General features: G+C 46.5%; 1 protein-coding gene across 2 annotated transcripts in view; it reads left to right on the top strand.

Annotated features, from left to right (window-relative positions):
• Window positions 1–733: 733 nt before the first annotated feature.
• The window catches only part of LOC123758468 (QRFP-like peptide receptor), a 62,417-nt gene continuing 38,250 nt past the window's right edge, over window positions 734–24,900 (top strand). For both annotated transcript variants that reach the window (XM_069322570.1, XM_069322572.1), the window contains exons 1-3: window positions 734–2,297; window positions 5,252–5,591; window positions 21,862–21,952. In XM_069322570.1, the coding sequence (XP_069178671.1) occupies window positions 5,335–5,591; window positions 21,862–21,952 (348 nt within the window). In that variant the 5' untranslated portion in view covers window positions 734–2,297; window positions 5,252–5,334. The remainder of the gene's footprint in view (window positions 2,298–5,251; window positions 5,592–21,861; window positions 21,953–24,900) is intronic.

Here is a 24,900-nt window from a genome sequence, read left to right on the forward strand (position 1 = left end):
GTTTGAACTCTGTTCAGTTATAGTTGTGTGTGTGTGTGTAAACTAAAGTCTTTGAAAATGTAATAAGTTTTACGAAACGCGTTCAAGTGTCGCGTCAGACTAGAAATAAAAATGAATTTTGGAGAATTGATTTTTCAGTTACCATCAACAGTGAAAAGAAATATAAGAAACATAGAGAAAATTCGTGTTAGAATTATTAATCTTACTTTTTCGGTCATATTTAATAATAAATGTATATATAGATGTGTGTGTGTGTGTGAACAAGGCGCGAGGAAGTATATACAGCTCAGCTCCAGGCATGAATGTCAAAAAGTCAGTTGCGAGGATCTGGAGGGAAGTGAAAGCCGCTTGTAAAACGAATTGTAGGATTTGATACAACAGTCGCTGGATGGGACTCACGTGTGATATTCCTGTATGTGTCACATTTGTAAACGTTTCGGGGAGTGATAAAGCTTTCTTTTTGGAGGCAAATCTGGTTTAATATGTTGACCAGACCACACACTAGAAGGTGAAGGGACGACGACGTTTCGGTCCGTCCTGGACTTTTCTCAAGTCGATTGAGAATGGTCCAGGATGGACCGAAACGTCGTCGTCCCTTCACTGTCTAGTGTGTGGTCTGGTCAACATACTTTAGCCACGTTATTGTGACTCATGCCTGGTTTAATATATTATTGTAAATTCTTCGCTTCATGAAGAATAAAATAAAATTAGATTTTTTTTAATTTTAATATTATAACTGTTCTGTTCTGTATTTTTTCTAGGAATGGCGCCACTTGAGAGTGACGTCATTGACCTTCCTATTTCGCCAGTGACGTCATCGTCCTCCCTATTTCGCCAGTGACGTCATCGTCATTGCTATTTCGCCAGTGACGTCATCGTCCTCCCTGTTAATTGCACTGTGATCATATAATGTAAACACAGGTGGAGAAATATTGTAAAATATCTGAAAAAAAACACCAAACGACAACTTAGTGCCACTGAAAAAACACAAAACGACAACTTAGTGCCACTGAAAAAAACACCAAACGACAACTTAGTGCCGCTGAAAAAAACACCAAACGACAACTTAGTGCCGCTGAAAAAAACACCAAACGACAACTTAGTGCCACTGAAAAAAAACACAAAACGACAACTTAGTGCCACTGAAAAAAAACACAAAACGACAACTTAGTGCCGCTGAAAAAAACACTAAACGACAACTTAGTGCCGCTGAAAAAAACACCAAACGACAACTTAGTGCCACTGAAAAAAACACAAAACGACAACTTAGTGCCACTGAAAAAACACAAAACGACAATTTAGTGCCGCTGAAAAAAACACTAAACGACAACTTAGTGCCACTGAAAAAAACACCAAATGACAACTTAGTGCCGCTGAAAAAAAACACCAAACGACAACTTAGTGCCACTGAAAAAAACACTAAACGACAACTTAGTGCTGCTGAAAAAACACTAAACGACAACTTAGTGCCGCTGAAAAAAACACTAAACGACAACTTAGTGCCACTGAAAAAACACTAAACGACAACTTAGTGCCACTGAAAAAAACACCAAATGACAACTTAGTGCTGCTGAAAAAACACTAAACGACAACTTAGTGCCACTGAAAAAAACACTAAACGACAACTTAGTGCTGCTGAAAAAACACTAAACGACAACTTAGTGCCGCTGAAAAAACACTAAACGACAACTTAGTGCCGCTGAAAAAAACACTAAACGACAACTTAGTGCCGCTGAAAAAACACTAAACGACAACTTAGTGCCACTGAAAAAACACTAAACGACAACTTAGTGCCGCTGAAAAAAACACTAAACGACAACTTAGTGCCGCTGAAAAAAACACTAAACGACAATTTAGTGCCGCTGAAAAAAACACCAAACAACAACTTAGTGCCGCTGAAAAAAACACCAAACGACAACTTAGTGCCGCTGAAAAAAAAAAAACGACAACTTAGTGCCGCTGAAAAAAACTTAGCGCAGCTAAAATAAAATAAAAAAAAGACAACTTAGCCCCGCTGAAAAAACGTAAAATAAGCATAAATTTTTTTTTTTAACTTAGTGTCGTTGAAAAAAATAAAACCTCACTAGAATAACAAAAATAAAAATAAAGATAAAAACAAAAAATTGTCTGAAACATAAACAGTTAAACTATAAATCAGAAGACTATATAATATACTTTTATATAATATACATCAAGACAAACAAAACTCGAGAACAAGAACAGTGTGTTTGTTCTTCATCACACAGTAAACACACTCATTTGTTGAGGATATAAATGTAATTGCTGGAGAACGTAAGGTAATTGTTTACATAATATATATTTCTAGGAATTTGTGTATTTGGGGCGTGTTGGATCTGTTTGCAACGCAGACGTGGGGATTAACGAAGCAGACGTGATATTAACGAAGCAGACGTGGGGGATTAACGAAGCAGACGTGATATTAACGAAGCAGACGTGGGGGATTAACGAAGCAGACGTGGGGTATTAACGAAACAAGCTTATGAGAGCAAGCTAATAAAATCTACTAACGGCATCGTTCACCAATTATTGTGACCGTAACGAGGACATTAAGGCATTAAAACAGCAAATGGTAGCAACTAGTCCTCGACTAAGCCGAGTGCCATTAATTGCGTACAAAAAAAGTACTCCAATTCACTTATCCGAACAATTCATTTATCCGAACAATTCATTTGTACGAACAATTCATTTTATCCGAACAATTCACTTATCCAAACCATTCATTTATCCAAACAATGCATTCTTCCAAACAATTAATTTATCAATCCAACTCATCTTTCCGAATAGCTCGTTCACGCGAACAATGAATTCGTCCGAATAATCCGTTCGTCCGAACAAATCGTACAACCGAACAATTGTTTCATTTTACAGGGGAATGATTCTCCAGCAAACTGGTCAGTTGTGTGTGTGACAGCGATGGTTTAGACGGCAATATTGTCATTTACCGCCCGCTTGGTCGCTCTCTCTTTGTGAGTCTGTCTTGTGACGGTGAAGCTGTCTTGAGGTGACGGTAAAGCTGTCTTGAAGTGGCGGTGAAGCTGTCTTGAGGTGACGGTGGGTCTGTCTTGAAGTGGCGGGGAAGCTGTCTTGAGGTGACGGTGGGTCTGTCTTGAAGTGGCGGTGAATCTGCCTTGGAGCGACGTTGAATCTGTCTTGAAGGGACTGTGAATCTGTCTGAAAGTGACGTTGAATCTGTCTGAAAGTGACGGTTAAATCTTAGCGTGGCCATGTGAAGACATAGAATCAAGCTTAGTGAGATATAAAGACAATATCGATGCGATAACAGCATGATAAATTAAAACCTGAAAAATCACTTTTTACCGAGTAACCATTTATTGTAAAGCCTAAAATAAAAATATATATTTCAGATTCCGGTCATAAAGTGACACTCGACGCCTCATTCATCTCGAACCGAAAAAAATTTCCCCCAAAGTTTTGAAAAGCCGCCGCGTTTTTTCATTTAAAAATTTGCGGCGCTGAAAGGAAAAAAAATGTTTGGGTTGGTATTGCGCTCTGAACCGACGCAACATAGATGCAACGCCGAGGGGACACGTTATCGGTAGAGGGGGGAGATGTTGACGATGTTGAGACGACGGTGTTTAAATGGGAACAGTACGAATGACGTGATTAGGACATATCCTGGAGTGGTCTGACACGTTTACAACGTGTTCTAACGTGTTGGAGGCGTGTCAGGACTTGATTACGACGTGTTCTGACGTGTCTATGGCTCATATACGGTCAATTTTTGTTATTTGAGTCGAAGTTGTTTTTTTTCAAGCCGAGCCGTTGAAGTGATGGTAGTGGGAGGCAGCGCTCAGATTGATACGACTTGATATGACAGATTCCGTACGACTTCCAGTCACTTCTCTATCTCGCTCTGCTTCTCGAAGCATCTGGTGTATTGCAATCGTAATCTGACATAAAAACAGAGCAGAAAACTAAGACGTTCTTCGTTGTCTGCTGACAATCGTGAGTCTGTCACTCAATTTTTTAGTCTTTTTTTTAAGTATGCTTCATAGTCCTCGGCCCTAGGCAAGGGAAGCGCAAACACCCTCACCGTAAGTTGGGAAGATCGCAAAATCTAGCTGAAATATTCCCTGCAGGTAAATTGCCGGTGAGAATGTTTGTGAGAGGCAGCGGCAGGAGGCAGGCGAGACAACAGAGAAAGCACTACAATACACCAAGAGAAACTACCTCAAAGTAACGGCAGTGCCGGGAGGAAGCTTAAATGAACCATTAAATACTTTTGGGTAGAGGGCCTTCCTACCATGGGGCTGGTCGCTGGCCTCCTTTAGATTGTGGCCTCGGGTACGTTCTCACGCCCCCGAGGGTACGATAGTCAAGACGGTCGTGAGGGTGACGTGAATGTTTACACTTGTGTGTGTGTGTGTGTGTGTGTGTGTGTGTGTGTGTGTGTGTGTGTGTGTGTGTGTGTGTGTGTGTGTGTGTGTGTGTGTGTGTGTGTGTGAGTGTGTGTGTGTGAGATATTATTACAGGTAGTGAAGACCAGCCAAGGTTACTGTGAGGCTATTGTGCGTTCGTGTCACGGCGTGGAATTGGGGGGAGCGTTATTGGTGCGGCGCACAATATTAGACGTTACTGGAAGTGCGGGAGAGAGGTGGTAACGAGGCATCGCACACACGAGACACATTAGCGGGCGAAAGATGCTACTGTAATGTTTAAACCATGTTCCTTTATGGTCACCAGCAACGGCACTTGCTCGGAAGGGACAGCTACGACAGTTCTCAAAACGGGACGCTTCGCAGGTCTGTCGTAAGTGGCTTTTATCTTGTTAAACCAGTGCGGTTATTATCAAATAATAAAAATGTTAAATAACTTCATAAAAGAGTAATTACAAACACGAGGGAATTTTCAGGGAAAAGCGTCAAGCCATTATGACTATATAGCACTCGGAAGGGGTTTAGGATAAGGAGTTTGGATGGGACGGGGGGGAAAGGAATGGTGCCCAACCACTTAAGACGGCAGGGATTGTTTTTGTAGCCAATTGGCGTTAAGTGGGAGTCCTCGTTGAACACAACATAACGCTTGGCTTATGTTCCATCCGTGGTGGCATCCAGACTGATATCTCAAACTGGAATATTCTGTGACACAGACAATGCTATGTAACTATTCTGACTTTGTGGGAGGGGGGGAGTTCTCTTGTCAATTACATTCTTACCTGCAAACAAAATGGCCTAATTAGCATTAATATTGAAACCCCGCGTTTGACAAGGCACAAATGCAGCCGATAGAGAGACAGAAGTGAATAAGGGGAATTAGTAATAAGGGGAAAATAAAGACTATAACCACCGGATTATGTCACCTTTAATGCATCCATCTGACCGAGGGGAGGAAGAAGAGGGGGTGCCGGAAGCGCCCCGACCTCCTCTTCCCCACCACGACAACCACACCTCTCCACTACCCGTGGAGGACTACGACATCTACGAGTACGACCTGGACGAGTCGCTGAACACCTACTACTGGGACGAGTTGCTGCCGCCCCTCACCGTCTACGTTATCACCCTCCTGCTGGGGATCCTCGGCAACTCCCTCATCATCTACACTATCTCCAGGTACTTCCTTCCTCCTGTCTCTTAGTGTTTGACTGTGTGGAGGACTGTACTCACCTAATTGTACTCACCTAATTGTGCTTGCGGGGGTTGAGCTCTGGCTCTTTGGTCCCGCCTCTCAACCGTCAATCAACTGGTGTACAGATTCCTGAGCCTATTGGGCTCTATCATATCTACATTTGAAACTGTGAATGGAGTCAGCCTCCACCACATCACTTCCTAATGCATTCCATTTGCTAACTACTCTGACACTGAAAAAGTTCTTTCTAACGTCTCTGTGGCTCATTTGGGTACTCAGCTTCCACCTGTGTCCCCTTGTTCGCGTCCCACCAGTGTTGAAAAGTTCGTCCTTGTTTACCCGGTCGATTCCCCTGTGTGTGTGTGGGGGTGTCTACTCATCTGTGTTGGTCAGTATGTCACGTGTGTGTGTGTGTGTGTGTGTGTAATTACCTAAGTGTAGTTACAGGATGAGAGCTACGCTCGTGGTGTCCCGTCTTCCCAGCACTCTTTGTCATATAACGCTTTGAAACTACTGACGGTCTTGGCCTCCACCACCTTCTCACTTAACTTGTTCCAACCGTCTACCACTCTATTTGCGTGGTGTGTGTGTGTGTGTGTGTGTGTGTGTGTGTGTGTGTGTGTGTGTGTGTGTGTGTGTGTGTGTGTGTGTGTGTGTGTACTCACCTAATTTTGCTTGCGGGGGTTGAGCTCTGGCTCTTTGCTCCCGTGTGTGTGTGTGTGTCTGTGTCTGTGTCTGTGTCTGTATTTGTGTGTACTCACCTATTTGTGCTTGCGGGGGTTGAGCTCTGACTCTTTGGTCCCGCCTCTCAACCGTCAATCAACTGGTGTACAGGTTCCTGAGCCTACTGGGCTCTATAATATCTACACTTGAAGCTGTGTATAGAGTCAGCCTCCACCACATCACTGCCTAATGCATTCCATTATGTATGCGCGATATTAGCTTGTTTAATATTGCATTTTTCTTGTTAAATTAAATTTTGCAAATAATGTTGGATGAGTAACTCATAAATGGATGTACACGTATAAAGTTATTTATTAAAAGAATTTATAAATTAAAATGCTGTGTAAAAGGGAATATTTCTGTTATTGGTTTATGAGTTATATTTTAACATTTAACAACAACAACAACAACATTTTCCCCTCACCGTCATTCAAAAATGATAATACAATTTAGCAACAATTGGTTGAACGTTCAGAAATGAACCGTTGCAACCAAACAAGTTGATTGTTGAGCTGTTAATGTGGTTGAAGAGAGGAGGAAGCAGACAACAATCAAACCCAAATTTTCCTAGACCTAATATAGTACATAGATGTACTTAAATAGGCCTAGCTAGGCTTGTTTAGTCAGGCCTGGGATAGATTGTGGAGTTATATAAATACCGTTTAGAATCCCATTTGGATTGTTTCAGTAGACCAAAACGTGAACATTTTTGGCAGTTCATTTTTGTTCGTTACACTAATAGTTACTAAGTGTAATAATTTTTGTAGGACGGATTACGATGAAATAATACCATTGATATCACCATCACTATCACCATCACTATCACCACCACTACTATCACCATCACCTCTGACGCTGCATCAGAGTATACTTAATCAAGTCAGGAGCAGACAGGAGGCCATCTTCACCATCAGCAGCAGACAGGAGGCCACCATCACCAGCAGACAGGAGGCCATCTTCACCATCAGCATCAGACAGGAGGCCACCATCACCATCAGCATCAGACAGGAGGCCACCATCACCCTCAGACAGGAGGCCACCATCACCATCAGACAGGAGGCCACCATCACCATCAGACAGGAGGCCACCATCACCCTCAGACAGGAGGCCACCATCACCATCAGACAGGAGGCCACCATCACCATCAGACAGGAGGCCACCATCACCATCAGACAGGAGGCCACCATCACCATCAGACAGGAGGCCACCATCACCATCAGACAGGAGGCCACCATCACCCTCAGACAGGAGGCCACCATCACCCTCAGACAGGAGGCCACCATCACCATCAGACAGGAGGCCACCATCACCATCAGACAGGAGGCCACCATCACCCTCAGACAGGAGGCCACCATCACCATCAGACAGGAGGCCACCATCACCATCAGACAGGAGGCCACCATCACCATCAGACAGGAGGCCACCATCACCATCAGACAGGAGGCCACCATCACCATCAGACAGGAGGCCACCATCACCCTCAGACAGGAGGCCACCATCACCATCAGACAGGAGGCCACCATCACCAGCAGACAGGAGGCCACCATCACCATCAGACAGGAGGCCACCATCACCAGCAGACAGGAGGCCACCATCACCATCAGACAGGAGGCCACCATCACCATCAGACAGGAGGCCACCATCACCATCAGACAGGAGGCCACCATCACCATCAGACAGGAGGCCACCATCACCATCAGACAGGAGGCCACCATCACCATCAGACAGGAGGCCACCATCACCAGCAGACAGGAGGCCACCATCACCAGCAGACAGGAGGCCACCATCACCATCAGACAGGAGGCCACCATCACCATCAGACAGGAGGCCACCATCACCAGCAGACAGGAGGCCACCATCACCATCAGACAGGAGGCCACCATCACCCTCAGACAGGAGGCCACCATCACCATCAGACAGGAGGCCACCATCACCCTCAGACAGGAGGCCACCATCACCATCAGACAGGAGGCCACCATCACCAGCAGACAGGAGGCCACCATCACCAGCAGACAGGAGGCCACCATCACCATCAGACAGGAGGCCACCATCACCATCAGACAGGAGGCCACCATCACCAGCAGACAGGAGGCCACCATCACCATCAGACAGGAGGCCACCATCACCCTCAGACAGGAGGCCACCATCACCATCAGACAGGAGGCCACCATCACCATCAGACAGGAGGCCACCATCACCATCAGACAGGAGGCCACCATCACCCTCAGACAGGAGGCCACCATCACCATCAGACAGGAGGCCACCATCACCCTCAGACAGGAGGCCACCATCACCATCAGACAGGAGGCCACCATCACCATCAGACAGGAGGCCACCATCACCAGCAGACAGGAGGCCACCATCACCATCAGACAGGAGGCCACCATCACCATCAGACAGGAGGCCACCATCACCATCAGACAGGAGGCCACCATCACCATCAGACAGGAGGCCACCATCACCATCAGACAGGAGGCCACCATCACCATCAGACAGGAGGCCACCATCACCATCAGACAGGAGGCCACCATCACCATCAGACAGGAGGCCACCATCACCAGCAGACAGGAGGCCACCATCACCAGCAGACAGGAGGCCACCATCACCAGCAGACAGGAGGCCACCATCACCATCACCAGCAGACAGGAGCCCACCATCACCAGCAGACAGGAGGCCACCATCACCAGCAGACAGGAGGCCACCATCACCAGCAGACAGGAGGCCACCATCACCAGCAGACAGGAGGCCACCATCACCATCACCAGCAGACAGGAGCCCACCATCACCAGCAGACAGGAGGCCACCATCACCATCAGACAGGAGGCCACCATCACCAAGTCTCGGCCACCCACACTGGATTTGTCAAGAGCTTTAACGGTAAATTAGCGTCTCTCTTCGGCTGTGATTAATTAACCCCTTGTGTAAATACGTCTGTGGTTAGTGCCGGGGTCAGAGGCTTCCTGCGTCGTGGGGCTGGCACCGGAGGAGCGAGGGAGAGAGAGAGAGAGAGAGAGAGAGAGAGAGAGAGAGAGAGAGAGAGAGAGAGAGAGAGAGAGAGAGAGAGAGAGAGAGAGAGGGGAAGGGAGGTTCCTGAGCCCATCTCTGGGAACTCCACGAAAAATGTCACGTTTAATCTCTCTCACTCTCTCTCTCTCTCTCTCTCTCTCTCTCTCTCTCTCTCTCTCTCTCTCTCTCTCTCTCTCTCTCTCTCTCTCTCTCTTGTATGCGTTCATCACACTAATGAACACATACAAGGCGCGCGACCAATCCAGACCATCGGGGTGGGCGGCATGACGTCGTGCGACCAATTTGGACACATTACCGTCCATCTCTGCGAGAGCGGTGATGAGTGCGGGTTAATTAGGAGACACGTGAGCAGGTAAACAGTCGTCGGTCCATCGCTCCCTCCTTCACATGTTGCAGTCGTGAATGTTAATGATGTTTGGGGCCAAGTGGAACGGAACGACGTTGGGATCTCTGTGTGTGACTTGACTGTGTGATCTGCTAGTGTGACCTGCCAGCGTGACCTGCCAGCGTGACCTACCAGCGTGACCTACCAGCGTGACCTACCACCGTGACCAACCAGCGTGACGGTACAAGGCAGCAGAGCAAAGCACGGGAGTCGAGTCTAATAGTTCTCATTAGAACCTGAAAATCATTTTCCTTTTAATTCCTATGAAAATACCGTAAAAAGTCGTGGAGGGGGGAGTGGGGGGGGGGGGTAGTTAGACCATTACCACAGAGTGTGTGTACTCTCCTAGTTGTACTCTCGTGACTGTCCTTACAGGTCGGGCGCCTGCTCTTGAACCCCGGCTTTCTGACCATTAGTTGGTCAGTGCAGCCACTCTTTTCACTCATTTTTCTTATATTTCTTTTATTTAATAATGTGTAATTGAATTGGGTATCGGCAACTTGCTCGTCTAATCGGCTATTTACAACTCTAAGAATGATAAAGATGTTTCTGACATCTGTGTGACTCGTCTGTGTTCCAGTTATGTCCTCTTGTTCTTCCGTTCCTTAATTTGGATATTGTTTCTATATTTTATCAATCCTCTTGTTATCTTGTATGTCGTTGTCATGTCTGCTCTATTCGTTCCAAGAGTGTAGTGAGGTTCAGTTTCCTCAGTCAGTCCTCATAGATTAGTCCCCTTGGCCCTAGAACGATCCTTTTTACATATATTTTTGTTATTTTCTAGTTTTGATTTGTTCCTTGGGTAGTGGTTTTATCCTCATACCCTTGTATTTGTCAGGGTTGAGGTCTAGAAGCCATTTCTCAGACCTGCTATGGAGATTGTCATATTCTTAATTGCAATGAGTATTGTGCGTTTGAGGGGTGTTTTGTGTGTTCTCTTCCCCCCCCCCCAGCGTGACAATCAGGTCTCCCTCCCCCCTAGTGTAACAATCAGGTCCTTCTCCCCCGGCCCCCCCCAGCGTGACAATCGGGTCTCCCCCCCCCTAGTGTAACAATCAGGTCTCCCCCCCGGCTCCTCCCAGCGTGACAATCAGGTCCCCCCCAGCGTGACAATCAGGTCCTTCTCTCCCCCCCCCTTAGCGTGACAATCAGGTCCCCCCCAGTGTAACAATCAGATCCTTCTTTCCCCCCCCAGCGTGACAATTAGGTCCTTCCCCCCCACCTAGCGTGACAATCAGGCCCCCCCCTAGTGTAACAATCAGGTCCTTCCCCCCCCCCCAGCGTGACAATCAGGTCCCCCCCCAGTGTAACAATCAGATCCTTCTCTCCCCCCCCCCAGCGTGACAATCAGGTCCCCCCCAGTGTAACAATCAGATCCTTCCCCCCCACCTAGCGTGACAATCAGGTCCCCCCCAGTGTAACAATCAGATCCTTCTCTCCCCCCCGTGACAATCAGGTCCCCCCCAGTGTAACAATCAGATCCTTCTCTCCCCCCCCAGCGTGACAATCAGGTCCCCCCAGTGTAACAATCAGATCCTTCTCTCCCCCCTTAGCGTGACAATCAGGTCCCCCCCTAGTGTAACAATCAGGTCCTTCTCTCCCCCCAGCGAGACAATCAGGTCCCCCCCCCAATGTAACAATTAGATCCTTCTCTCCCCCCCCCCCCCAGCGTGACAATCAGGTCTCCCTCCCCCCTAGTGTAACAATCAGGTCCTTCTCCCCCCCTCCGGCCCCCCCCTAGTGTAACAATCAGGTCCTTCTCCCCCCCCCCCTCCGCCCCCCCCCTAGTGTAACAATCAGGTCCTTCTCCCCCCCCGACCCCCCAGCGTGACAATCAGCCCCCCCCCAGTGTAACAATCACATCCTTCTCTCCCCCCCCCCCCCAGCGTGACAATCAGCCCCCCCTCCCCTCCCTAGTGTAACGTGTAATCAACGCTACAAACAGAGGCAGAGTGAAAAGCGCTTGAAAAAGAGTGGTATAAATAGTGGAGCGTGATATTGAGTGCGTTGATTTGAGTTGATGGCGGCTACACACTCCCATATCACCCCCCCCTTGTGCTCTGGCCCGTTAGTGCGTGCGTGTGTGTGTGTGTGTATGTTTGCGTGCGTGTATGTTTTACGTGCTTGCTGGCATGTACTCACCTTATTGTGCTTGCGGGGGTTCAGCTTTGGCTCTTTGATCCACGTGTGTACTCACCTATATGTACTCACCTATATGTGCTTGCAGGATCGAGCATTGACTCTTGGATCCCGCCTTTCGAGCATCGGTTGTTTACAGCAATGACTCCTGTCCCATTTCCCTATCATACCTGGTTTTAAAATTATGAATAGTATTTGCTTCCACAACCTGTTCCTGAAGTGCATTCCATTTCCCCACTACTCTCACGCTAAAAGAAAACTTTCTAACATCTCTGTGACTCATCTGAGTTTCAAGCTTCCATCCATGTCCTCTCGTTCTGTTACTATTCCGTGTGAACATTTCGTCTATGTCCACTCTGTCAATTCCTCTGAGTATCTTATACGTTCCTATCATGTCCCCCCTCTCCCTTCTTCTTTCTAGTGTCGTAAGGCACAGTTCCCTCAGGCGCTCTTCATACCCCATCCCTCGTAGCTCTGGGACGAGGGATGTGTGTGTGTGTGTGTGTGTGTGTGTGTGTGTGTGTGTGTGTGTGTGTGTGTGTGTGTGTGTGTGTGTGTGTGTGTGTGTGTGTGTGTGTATGTGTGTGTGTCCATGTAAGCACACATGCGGTCTACGTGTGTGTGTGTGTGTGTGTGTGTGTGTGTCCATGTAAGCACACATGCGATCTACGTGTGTGTGTGTGTGTGTGTGTGTGTGTGTGTGTGTGTGTGTGTGTGTGTGTGTGTGTGTGTGTGTGTATGTGTGTGTGTGTGTCCATGTAAGCACACATGCGGTCTACGTGTGTGTGTGTGTGTGTTTGCAAGTACTCACGTAATTGTGCTTGCGGGGGCGGGGGGTTGAACTTCAGCTCTTTGGTCCCACCTCTCAACCGTCAATCAACTGGTATGCGTGCGTGCGTGCGTGCGTGCGTGCGTGCTGGAGGGACAGGTAGGCCCCAGCAGCAGGACCATCTTGAGAAGAAATTTTCACCTTGGCGTGGTATCTTGGAGGCGCGGACAGTCCAAGATGCTAGTTACGACTAACACCTTGGACTAACTACCAGGGTTAACTACTAGGTAGTTATTAGCAGCCACAGTTACCAGGTCCTTGTGATTGTCCTGGGGGGTGGGGGGGGAAATACTTCTAGGGATTCAATAAAACTGGTTTATACATAATATAAATTGTCATCCACATTCCAGTCATCTGGGCTGTGTGAAACTCGAACCACGGACCCCCACAGGAGTGACGTCTACGCTCTATCGACCTCTATATTTATGCATACCCTCTGACACCCCTGCCTTCCACTCCCCCCCCCCCAGCAGCACAGGTGCATTAGGTGCAAGGAAACATGCGCAAACGTCTCTGACCTACCCGGGAATCGACCCTGGGGGAACCTTGTCTATATATAATGTAGATAATAAACTCCGTTGGTTTAAGCAACCTCTTGTTGGGGGGGGGGGTCTATCCGGTAATGGATAGTTGATTAACCGGTTATTTCAGTCGGTCCGGATACGCGTGCTCACGTCGCATAACCGTACAGAATGGATGAGGTTTCCCCCCCCCCAACCACCCCCCCCCCTCCAACACCCCCCCCAACACTCCCCCCCCAACACACCCCCCCCCAACACCCCCTCCCCCCAACACCCCCACAATGTCTGTAAACTATAAGATGAAATTTAAAGACAGAAAATTGGTTGTTTAGCGAGACTAATGTTTTGCTTCGGCTGGTTCGTTGCTGTTAAAGATTCGCTACGTGGAACAAAAAGTTCCAAGCAGCACGGGCTATGGTGAGCCCCGTAGTCCGTACAGGTGTGGGAGGTGGCTTCCGGGGCGGCGGCGGCGGCGGGTTTTGGCGCGGCTACCTCAATGTCCTGAAGGTTAATAAGTATAGGTCTTAGTTTAGAGTGACACGCACGTGCACATACCTCACTCTCTCACTCACTCACTTACTCACTCACTCACTCACTCACTCACTCACTCACTCACTCACTCACTCACTCACTCACTCACTCACTCACTCACTCACTCACTCACTCACTCACTCACTCATTCACTCACTCACTCATTCACTCACTCACTCACTCACTCACTCACTCACTCACTCACTCACTCACTCATTCACTCACTCACTCACTCACTCACTCACTCACTCACTCACTCATTCACTCACTCACTCACTCACTCACTCACTCACTCACTCACTCACTCACTCATTCACTCACTCACTCACTCACTCACTCACTCACTCACTCATTCACTCACTCACTCACTCACTCACTCACTCACTCACTCACTCACTCACTCACTCACTCACTCACTCACTCACTCACTCACACACACACACACAATGGAAGATGAAGTCCTTTGTGAAACGGACAGAGAGAAGGATCTAGGAGTTGATATCACACCAACCCTGTCTCCTGAAGCCCACATCAAAAGAATAACATCGGCGGCGTATGCGAGGCTGGCTAACATCAGAACTGCCTTCAGGAACCTGTGTAAGGAATCATTCAGAACCTTGTATACCACATATGTAAGATCAATCCTAGAGTATGCGGCCCCAGCATGGAACCCGTACCTTGTCAAGCACAAGACGAAGCTGGAAAAAGTTCAGAGGAATGCCACTAGACTAGTCCCAGAACTAAGAGACATGAGTTACGAGGAAAGGCTGAGTGAACTGCAACTCACGTCGCTGGAAGACAGAAGAGCTCGGGAAGAAATGATCACTACCTACAAAACTCTCAGAGGAATTGACAGGGTAGATAAAGATAAACTGTTAAACACGGGTGGGACGCGAACAAGGGGACACAGGTGGAAACTGAGTACCGAAATGAGCCACAGAGACATCAGAAAGAACTTGTTCAGTGTCAGAGTAGTTAGTAAATGAAATGCATTAGGCAGTGATGTGGTGGAGGCTGACTCCATACACAGTTTCAAATGTAGATATGATAGAGCCCAGTAGGCTCATGAACCTGTACACCAGTTGATTGACAGTTGAGAGGCGGGACCAAAGAGCCAGAGCTCAACCCCCGCAAGCACAAATAGATAAGTACACAGCTTCGTCTCTTACCCCCCCCCTCCCTCCTCCGGCTTTTTCTCTTACCTAATGTATGCCTAATGTATACCTAATGTATACCTAAAGTATACCTAATGTATGCCTAATGTATGCTTAATGTCTGCCTAATGTATGCCTAATGTATACCTAATGTATGCCTAATGTATACCTAATGTATGCCTAATGTATGCCTAATGTATGCCTAATGTATACCACCGGGCTCAGGTAATCTATTCAGTATATACGTATGTGTATGTGTTAGTTTGTATCCCGCCACTATGTATACACATACTCTGTGGCACGGTGACATTTGGACAATGTTTGGCCCTCACCTGATGCCTCTCATCACCTACCAGCAAATAGGTACCTGTGAGTTAGACAGCTGCTGTAGGTTGTATTCTGGGTACGACCAGGATAGATAGCTAAGGGATTATTTACTGCAGCCTTAGCAAGGGCGTCAACTTTGTCATGTTATCTTGAGATTATCTTGAGATGATTTCGGGGCTTTTTAGTGTCCCCGCGGCCCGGTCCTCGACCAGGCCTCCACCCCCAGGAAGCAGCCCGTGACAGCTGACTAACACCCAGGTACCTATTTTACTGCTAGGTAACAGGGGCATAGGGTGAAAGAAACTCTGTCCATTGTTTCTCGCCGGCGCCTGGGATCGAACCCAGGACCACAGGATCACAAGTCCAGCGTGCTGTCCGCTCGGCCGACCGGCTCCCTGCATGCCAATGTGAGAAGGAATCCACAACATTTTTATATTTACCCTCTTGCTAAGTATCCTTATATATATCTACGTCTAGCTTCCAAGACAAATACGTTATTACTTGATTGCAAACTGTTTATTGCTCGTAGTGAGGAAAGGGAGTCAGAAATAATTAAGCTGTCTACTTCAGTGTTGTCAATAATTTCGAGTGCTACCAGTATTGCTACCAACTCGGCCTGCATTGTGGACGCCCAGTTACTAATTCGGATATTTCTTTGAATTGTGCTGCCATCGGGCTGATGAGCAATAACAGCACTTCCTGCCCTCCCTGTAGCTGTAATTGAGTGATCCGTCAGTGTATATGGTCTGTGCAATGTTTTCAGCTTGTATATTGTGAATGTGTTCTATGGTGCTTAATTTAGCAGCAAGAGTATGAGGGTTGCTAGCCGCAATAAGCCATACCAGGCTTCCTATCTCCAATAATTGAAAGTCAAATGTACTTGTTTGTGTTTCATTGTTTGTGTATGAGTATAGACGCTCAAAATGCCGTCAGATGTTCCCGTTGGAGATGGGAATGGTGCTCCTGCAAGTCAACGGGCTCACCATAGCCCGTGCTACTTGGAACTTTTTGTTCCAGGTAGCGAATCTTTAGCAACAACCACATCCTGCAAGTCAATAAACTTCCATCCTCTGTGCTTCCTCGTCTCTATTCCTCCTCCGTTCCATTCCCCCCTTCCTTCCTCTCTCTCTCTCCCCCCCCCTCTCTCTCTCTCTCCCCCACTGCTCTCTCAAGACGATAAGAGAAGTATTGTTTAAGAGCCGCTCTTGGACAATATACGAGAGTTGTATATTGTTGCTCTGGGGTTCAGTCCTATCAGGGGTATGTATGGGGTATTGAAGCCGTGAGACTCTCCTATCAACAGGAGCCAGATTCACGAAGCAGTTACGCAAGAACTTACGAACCTGTCCATCTTTTCTCAATCTTTGGCGGCTTTGTTTACAAATATTAAACAGTTAATGAGCTCCGAAGCACCAGGAGGCTTTATAACAATAACAACAGTCGATTGGCAAGTTTTCATGCTTGTAAACTGCTTAATAAACGTAAACAAAGCCGTCAAAGATTGAGGAAACATGTACACATTCGTAAGTACTTGCGTAACTGCTTCGTGAATCTAGCCCCTGGTGTACTTTAGTACTTTACACAGTCCAGAACAAGAGTAAACTGAGAGAGTACATGCACAGTGATATGAGGTAAACCTCTCGATGTATATATATATATATGTACACTAGATGTATATACACTACAGCTGTATTATGCTAAATGGTCTTTAAATGTCATCAATATCTGTTTCCTTGACATCTTTGAATTCAGAGTCTTATTACAGAATCGTAGATTTAGTGCTTATATTAAGCTTGTAACCGGGTTCTCTTGTGTTTAACCGGCTTTACAATTAAATGTTTCAATTTTGCATTAGTGTAAACGGATATTGCACGTCTGCAAAGGCAACGAGCGACATAACTTTGCCATATTGCCGGTGATCGGGGGATGGCAACGACTCAGCCTCCCCCTCCAATAAAGCAATTTAAGAAGGTATTTTATTGGACCACTTGAAATAACGTCACGGGTCGTTATTGCTTCTGTGGTTTATTGAAGACGGGGTTTGTGAGGGGCTGTTGTGGGCTATTGAAGACGGGGGGGGCTGTTGTGGTCTATTGAAGATGGGGGGGCTGTTGTGGTCTATTGAAGATGGATTTGTGTGGGGCTGTTGTGGTCTATTGAAGACGGGGGGCTGTTGTGGTCTATTGAAGACGGGTTTGTGAGGGGCTGTTGTGGTCTATTGAAGACGGGTTTGTGAGGGCTGTTGTGGTCTATTGAAGATGGGGGGCTGTTGTGGTCTATTGAAGATGGATTTGTGTGGGGCTGTTGTGGTCTATTGAAGATGGGGGGCTGTTGTGGTCTATTGAAGACGGGGTTTGTGAGGGGCTGTTGTGGGCTATTGAAGATGGGGGGGCTGTTGTGGTCTATTGAAGATGGGGGGCTGTTGTGGTCTATTGAAGATGGGGGGCTGTTGTGGTCTATTGAAGACGGGTTTGTGAGGGGCTGTTGTGGGCTATTGAAGATGGGGGGGCTGTTGTGGTCTATTGAAGATGGGGGGCTGTTGTGGTCTATTGAAGACGGGGGGCTGTTGTGGTCTATTGAAGACGGGGGGCTGTTGTGGTCTATTGAAGACGGGGTTTGTGAGGGGCTGTTGTGGTCTATTGAAGATGGGGGGGCTGTTGTGGTCTATTGAAGATGGGGGGGCTGTTGTGGTCTATTGAAGACGGAGGGCTGCTGTGGTCTATTGAAGATGGATTTGTGTGGGGCTGTTGTGGGCTATTGAAGACTGAGGTCTGTTGTGGGCTATTGAAGACGGGGGGGGGGCTGTTGTGGTCTATTGAAGATGGGGTTTGTGAGGGGCTGTTGTGGTCTATTGAAGACGGGGGGCTGTTGTGGTCTATTGAAGATGGGGTTTGTGAGGGGGCTGTTGTGGTCTATTGAAGATGGGTTTGTGTGGGGCTGTTGTGGTCTATTGAAGACGGGGGGCTGTTGTGGTCTATTGAAGACGTGGGGCTGTTGTGGTCTATTGAAGACTGGGGGCTGTTGTAGTCTATTGAAGACGGGGGGGGCTGTTGTGGTCTATTGAAGACTGGGGGCTGTTGTGGTCTATTGAAGACTGGGGGCTGTTGTGGTCTATTGAAGACTGGGGGCTGTTGTGGTCTATTGAAGACGGGGGGGCTGTTGTGGTCTATTGAAGACTGGGGGCTGTTGTGGTCTATTGAAGACGGGGGAGGCTGTTGTGGTCTATTGAAGACGGGGGGCTGTTGTAGGTCTATTGAAGACGGGGGGCTGTTGTGGGCTATTGCAGACGAGGGGCTGTTGTGGGCTATTGAAGACTGGGTTTGTGTGGGGCTGTTGTGGTCTATTGAAGATGGGTTTGTGAGGGGCTGTTGTGGGCTATTGAAGACTGGGTTAGTGAGGGCTGTTGTGGTCTATTGAAGACGGGTGTGTGTGGGGCTGTTGTGGTCTGTTGAAGACGGGGGGGGCTGTTGTGGTCTATTGAAGACGGGAGGGGCTGTTGTAGTCTATTGAAGATGGGATTGTGAGGGCTGTTGTGGTCTATTGAAGACGGGGGGCTGTTGTGGTCTATTGAAGATGGGTTTGTGAGGGCTGTTGTGGTCTATTGAAGACTGGTTTGTGAGGGCTGTTGTGGTCTATTGAAGACTGGTTTGTGAGGGCTGTTGTGGGCTATTGAAGACTAGGTTTGTGTGGGGCTGTTGTGGTCTATTGAAGATGGGTTTGTGAGGGCTGTTGTGGGCTATTGAAGATTGGTTTGTGAGGGCTGTTGTGGTCTATTGAAGACTGGGTTTGTGAGGGCTGTTGTGGTCTAATTGAAGACTGGGGTTTGTGAGGGGCTGTTGTGGTCAATTGAAGACTGGGTTTGTGAGGGCTGTTGTGGTCTATTGAAGACGGGTTTGTGTGGGGCTGTTGTGGTCTATTGAAGACTGGTTTGTGTGGGGCTGTTGTGGTGTATTGAAGACTGGGGTTTGTGAGGGCTGTTGTGGTCAATTGAAGACTGGGGTTTGTGAGGGGCTGTTGTGGTCAATTGAAGACTGGTTTGTGAGGGCTGTTGTGGTCTATTGAAGACGGGTTTGTGTGGGGCTGTTGTGGTCTATTGAAAACTGGTTTGTGAGGGCTGTTGTGGTCTATTGAAGTTCCAAGATTGACAGCGTCCTTCACAATCTTGCACCAGGGTCCCCCCTGAATTTCTGGGGTCTGTTTTCTTTTCATGAAACAGAAAACGCAGACAGTGTTATGAGAGAATATTCAAAACGTAATAAATTAAGTCTCGCGACTCTAAAATGCCGGAACCCTCACATAATATGAGTCTATGACCTTCCTGGGCTCAAATGAGGCGGTGTTGTAAATTATTTACATTTACATATGCGTTTGCTTGCTCTGGCACTTGGGCTGGACGGTAGAGCGACGGTCTCGCTTGATGCAAGTCGGCGTTCAATCCCCGACGGTCACACAAATCGTTATCCTAATCCCTGCCAAGAGCTATAGAGTCGTAATATAAGGAACTCACTCCCTAACGTATTTAGAAGCTGTCCAATCTTATGCCTTATTGAAAAGTAAAACCATTATATACCTAATTTCATCCTCATAGTTCCCTATCTTGTGCTTCACACCTCACACTGTATTACCGCGTAACGTGGTGGAGGTGGGGTCCCTCGATTGTTTCAAGCGCGGGTTGGACATGTATATGAGTGGGATTGGGTGGTTATAGATAGGAGCTGCCTCGTATGGGCCAACAGGCCTTCTGCAGTTGCCTTTGTTCTTATGTTCTTATGTTCTTATGTTCTTCTTATGTTGACCAGACCACACACTTGAAGGTGAAGGGACGACGACGACGTTTCGGTCCGTCCTGGACCATTCGCAATCGACTTGAGAATGGTCCAGGACGGACCGAAACGTCGTCGTCGTCCCTTCACCTTCTAGTGTGTGTGGTCTGGTCAACATACTTCAGCCACGTTATAAACCAATAAAAATAAATGTTTAATCAGGTAAATTACATACATACAGGAGGTTATACAAAAATTGATCGATTTATAGATAGAACTAGTACATAGCTAGTACAATGCCTAGTACCTAGTACATAGAGCTAGTACATAGCTAGTACAATGCCTAGTACCTAGTACCTAGTACATAGAGCTAGTACATAGCTAGTACAATGCCTAGTACCTAGTACCTAGTACATAGAGCTAGTACATAGCTAGTACAATGCCTAGTACCTAGTACCTAGTACATAGAGCTAGTACATAGCTAGTACAATCCCTAGTAGCTAGTACAATGCCTAAATCCACTTATTACCTAAGCCACGTTATTGTGACTCCTCGCCTGCTCACGCTGAATCTTGTGCTACTCAATCCCGCAATATATGTACCTAAGCCATATATAACTTCACTACACACACACAGAGATCACACTAACGTGATGCATCAAATGAAGAAATCCACAAAGTAAAAGCCCGGTTTGTGCCTCGGAGAGGCTACGGGATCCAGTAAGTTCAGTAGAACTTCAGTTTCAACCCTTTTTACCCTGTCGTAGCTCAGTCGATTAAGGCAGTGTCTGGGATGCTCCCGGACGCAGGTTCGAATCCTCGTCACGGCGCTTGTGGATTTGTTTATAACTTCACTGCTATCATCTTATATCATGGTTGTTATATTGAACCCCAATTTGACTCCAATATACCTAGTAATTATCCTCAAATTAGGCTACAATGTACCTGTTGATAATCCCTCTAATTTTACTATAATGTACCTACTAATTTTCTTCAAATTTCTTACAATGTACCCTGTTAACTTTTTTTTCAGTTTTGCAACAAGTTACCTACTTAAAATTATCTGTTAGATTAAGGACCTGCCCGAAACGCTTTGCGAGTTATAGTGGCTTTAAAAGAATGTAAAAATATCAATGCTCTGAGTTCTCTCATAAACACAATGTACCTTCTTGTATATAAATAAATAGGTTTTATTTATATAAAAAAAGGTTTACAAATAAATAAATAATGGCTTAGCGCTTTCCCGCCCAAAAAAAAAAAAAATGGCTTGGCGCTTTCCCGCCAAAAAAAAAAAAATAATGGCTTGGCGCTTTCCCCTGTTAATTCCTTTATTCCTTCACTCTTGACGCTTATCTGTTTTGCATGTTCACTTAGTCTCTCTCATATTCACATATTTACTCATAATTATTCATGTTCACTCATTCACTCATATTCATATTAACTGATTATTATATTAAGTAATTCACTATCATATTCACTCTCATACCTCCCGGTACAACAGTCGGGTTCGTTCTGGACTCATTATCGGGGAATTCCGGGTTCGAATCCCGTACGGAACAGAAATAGGTGGCCGCGTTTTCTATCACCTGACACCCATGTTCACCTAGGAGTTAATAGGTACGCAGGAGTTAGTCTGCTGGTTGTAGGGGCTGCATCTTGTGGGGGGGGGGGGGGGTAGGTAGTTCTACCTTTGTGGGGGGGGGGGGTGGTAGATAAAAGCCTAACATGTATAATATATATATATATATATATATATATATATATATATATATATATATATATATATATATATATATATATATATATATATATCCCTGCTACAGGTACAGCAGCTAACACCTCTCTCCCTTCCACAGGTACAACGGGATGAAGAGCACCACTAACGTCTTCCTCGCTTCCCTGGCCTCCGCCGACCTCCTCCTCATACTGGTCTGCGTCCCCGTCAAGGTGAGCCAGCTCTTGTGTATCTCCCTCTGCTGGGCGTCCCCATCAAGGTGAGCCAGCTCTTGTGTATCTCCCTCTGCTGGGCATCCCCATCAAGGTGAGCCAGCTCTTGTGTATCTCCCTCTGCTGGGCATCCCCATCAAGGTGAGCCAGCTCTTGTGTATCTCCCTCTGCTGGGCATCCCCATCAAGGTGAGCCAGCTCTTGTGTCTTAGCACATGCTAAGGGAGATGGACAAAGCATCATCGTACAGTGCTAGGAACAGCAGAACGAGGGGTGGGGGGGGGGGCGGGGGGTTATAAATAAAAAAGTAGATACAAATGACTCAAAGTGACATAAATAAATGTGTTAGACATACATTATACAGTAGAGAGGCGGGACCAGAGAGCCGGATCTCAACCATCCCCCGCCAGCACAACTACGTGAGGAACACATTGTGGCAGTATACACATGTACATACATATATATACATATTACTGAGAAACGTGCCAGAAAACCATATGTAGTGTGTGTGTGTGTGTGTGTGTGTGTGTGTGTGTGTGTGTGTGTGTGTGTGTGTGTGTGTGTGTGTTGTGTGTGTGTGTGTGTGTGTGTGTGTGTTGTGTTGTGTATACAGGTGTATGATGGGGGGGGGGGGGAGGTCACAGGCCGCTGCTGTTGGTGTATACAGGTTAATGGTGGCTTGTGTCGAGGTGGGCTGCGTCGAAGGGACACACTCTCCCCTTGTTTTATCCCCTCTTGTACTGTGTTATATTAATATTCAACGGTGTGTGATTTATGTCTCCCTACATCTCTCCCTTCTCTCTCTCTCTCTCTCTCTCTCTCTCTCTCTCTCTCTCTCTCTCTCTCTCTCTCTCTCTCTCTCTCTCTCTCTCTCTCTATCTATCTATCTCTCTCTCTGGTTACTGTTTACCCCAGACCACAACTGCTACTTACTCCAGACCACACCTGCTACTTACTCCAGGCCACACCTGCTACTTACTCCAGGCCACACCTGCTACTTACCCCAGACCACAACTGCTACTTACCCCAGACCACAACTGCTAGGTGCCTCATGTTCAGCGCCATCTATGTATGTTATCATTAGTTTTTCGCAGGTGTGCGTGCGTGTGTGTGTGTGTGCGTGCGTGCGTCCAGTGAGAGTACAGCGTTATTATATATATCCTTCCCCCTCTAGCCTCGTCTAGCTCCTGGGCCCCGGTTTCTGTATTTTAACCACGTTAACGACCTCATTTTCCCTGGCTCGTTTGTAAGGAAAGCGGCTGCCTTAACTTTAGGAAAATGTCTAATTTGGGTCAAAGAAGCGTAGTTAAGAAGTCTCTGTCGTCTAAGACGAGGGTGTTGTAATGGGCGTATATGTGCGTGTTTTCCAACCTGCCAAGGGTTCGAATCTCCTTGAGTCTGTCGTTGGCGATGCGAGTGCTAATCACTATGCCACTCGGTCTCTATTACATAGGCTCAAGACAGAGCTAAACCCTTGCGATGAATATATTATAATTCCACGATCAAAAGACGCCTTGCAGAGCATTCAACTGCTTTTGCGAAGTCAAGAAAATATAAGTTAAATGCGCAAGGCTTCAGTAGATAGTCGGCAGCAATTAGAACGAAGACGCCAGCCCTTTGTTACAAAGATAAAAATTTATTTTTTCCCTTCCGGTCAACTCTTGAGGCGGCGGCGGCACGGTGGTGAAAAATGGCGCCAAGTGAGAATGGCATGAATTATGGCGGGATAAAGTTGTTGACATTTTCGAACGAACTATGGCGGGAAAAAGTTGTTTACGTTTTCAAACGAACTATGGCGGGAAAAAGTTGTTTACATTTTCAAACAAACTATAGCGGGAAAAAGTTGTTTACATTTTCAAACGAACTATGGCGGGAAAAAGTTGTTTACATTTTCAAACGAACTTTGGCGGGAAAGTTGTTTACATTTTCAAACGAACTATGGCGGGAAAAAGTTGTTTACATTTTCAAACGAACTATGGCGGGAAAAAGTTGTTTACATTTTCAAACGAACTATGGCGGGAAAAAGTTGTTTACATTTTCAAACGAACTATGGCGGGAAAAAGTTGTTTACATTTTCAAACGAACTATGGCGGGAAAAAGTTGTTTACATTTTCAAACGAAGTATGGCGGGAAACTTGTATATATATTTTCAAACGTCACCGACACCTGTGCTCAAATCTAAACTCATATATATATACGTTATATCTGGCTTGTTTATAGACCTGACTCGCCTGCTTTGTTTATAGACCTTACAACAGCTGACCAATTTATAGACCCGACTAACTGGCTTCCGCGTTACCCGTCTCTTACTTACATATACCTTACATTTAAATACATTTTTTAAACAAACAAATGCCAAATAAAAATTACCACAGTGCTCAGCGGCGCACTAAATTGCTAAAGGAAAAATCATGCTTGATCGACATATTTCCCCGAGGGGAAAAAAATTTAGGAAACTTAATGTCTTCCTAATTACATAAAGAAAACGTGATCTCGGTTCCTTAGTTCTATCTTGGAAACGGAGGCTTCGCTACCAATCATTTTTTTTGAGTAGCTGATGGCTTTGCGAATTTGGTTTGCTAATTAGCATCTGATTTTTCCGAACGTTGAGCTTAATATGCATTAGGAATTGTTCAGATGAGTTGTTCCTTTGTGATGTTGTAAGAGAGAGAGAGACTATATGTTTGAATATGGCAGGGGGCAATATATAATGTAATTATGGGATAGGGATAATAATATGACTGCGGAGCATTTGGAAGGGATATGAGGACGAGGAATAGGGATATATATATAAGGAAAATGAGCTGGGAGATGAGGACAAGGAGGAGGGATATAAGGACAGTGAACGGGTATATAAGAACAGTGAAGTGGGATATGAGGACAAGCTCCTTGTTCTCATATCCCAGCTCCTTGTCCTCATATCCAGGATCCTTGTCCTCATATCCCAGC

Source organism: Procambarus clarkii, chromosome 11 (genome assembly GCF_040958095.1).
Source record: "Procambarus clarkii isolate CNS0578487 chromosome 11, FALCON_Pclarkii_2.0, whole genome shotgun sequence".
Lineage (NCBI taxonomy): Eukaryota > Metazoa > Arthropoda > Malacostraca > Decapoda > Cambaridae > Procambarus > Procambarus clarkii.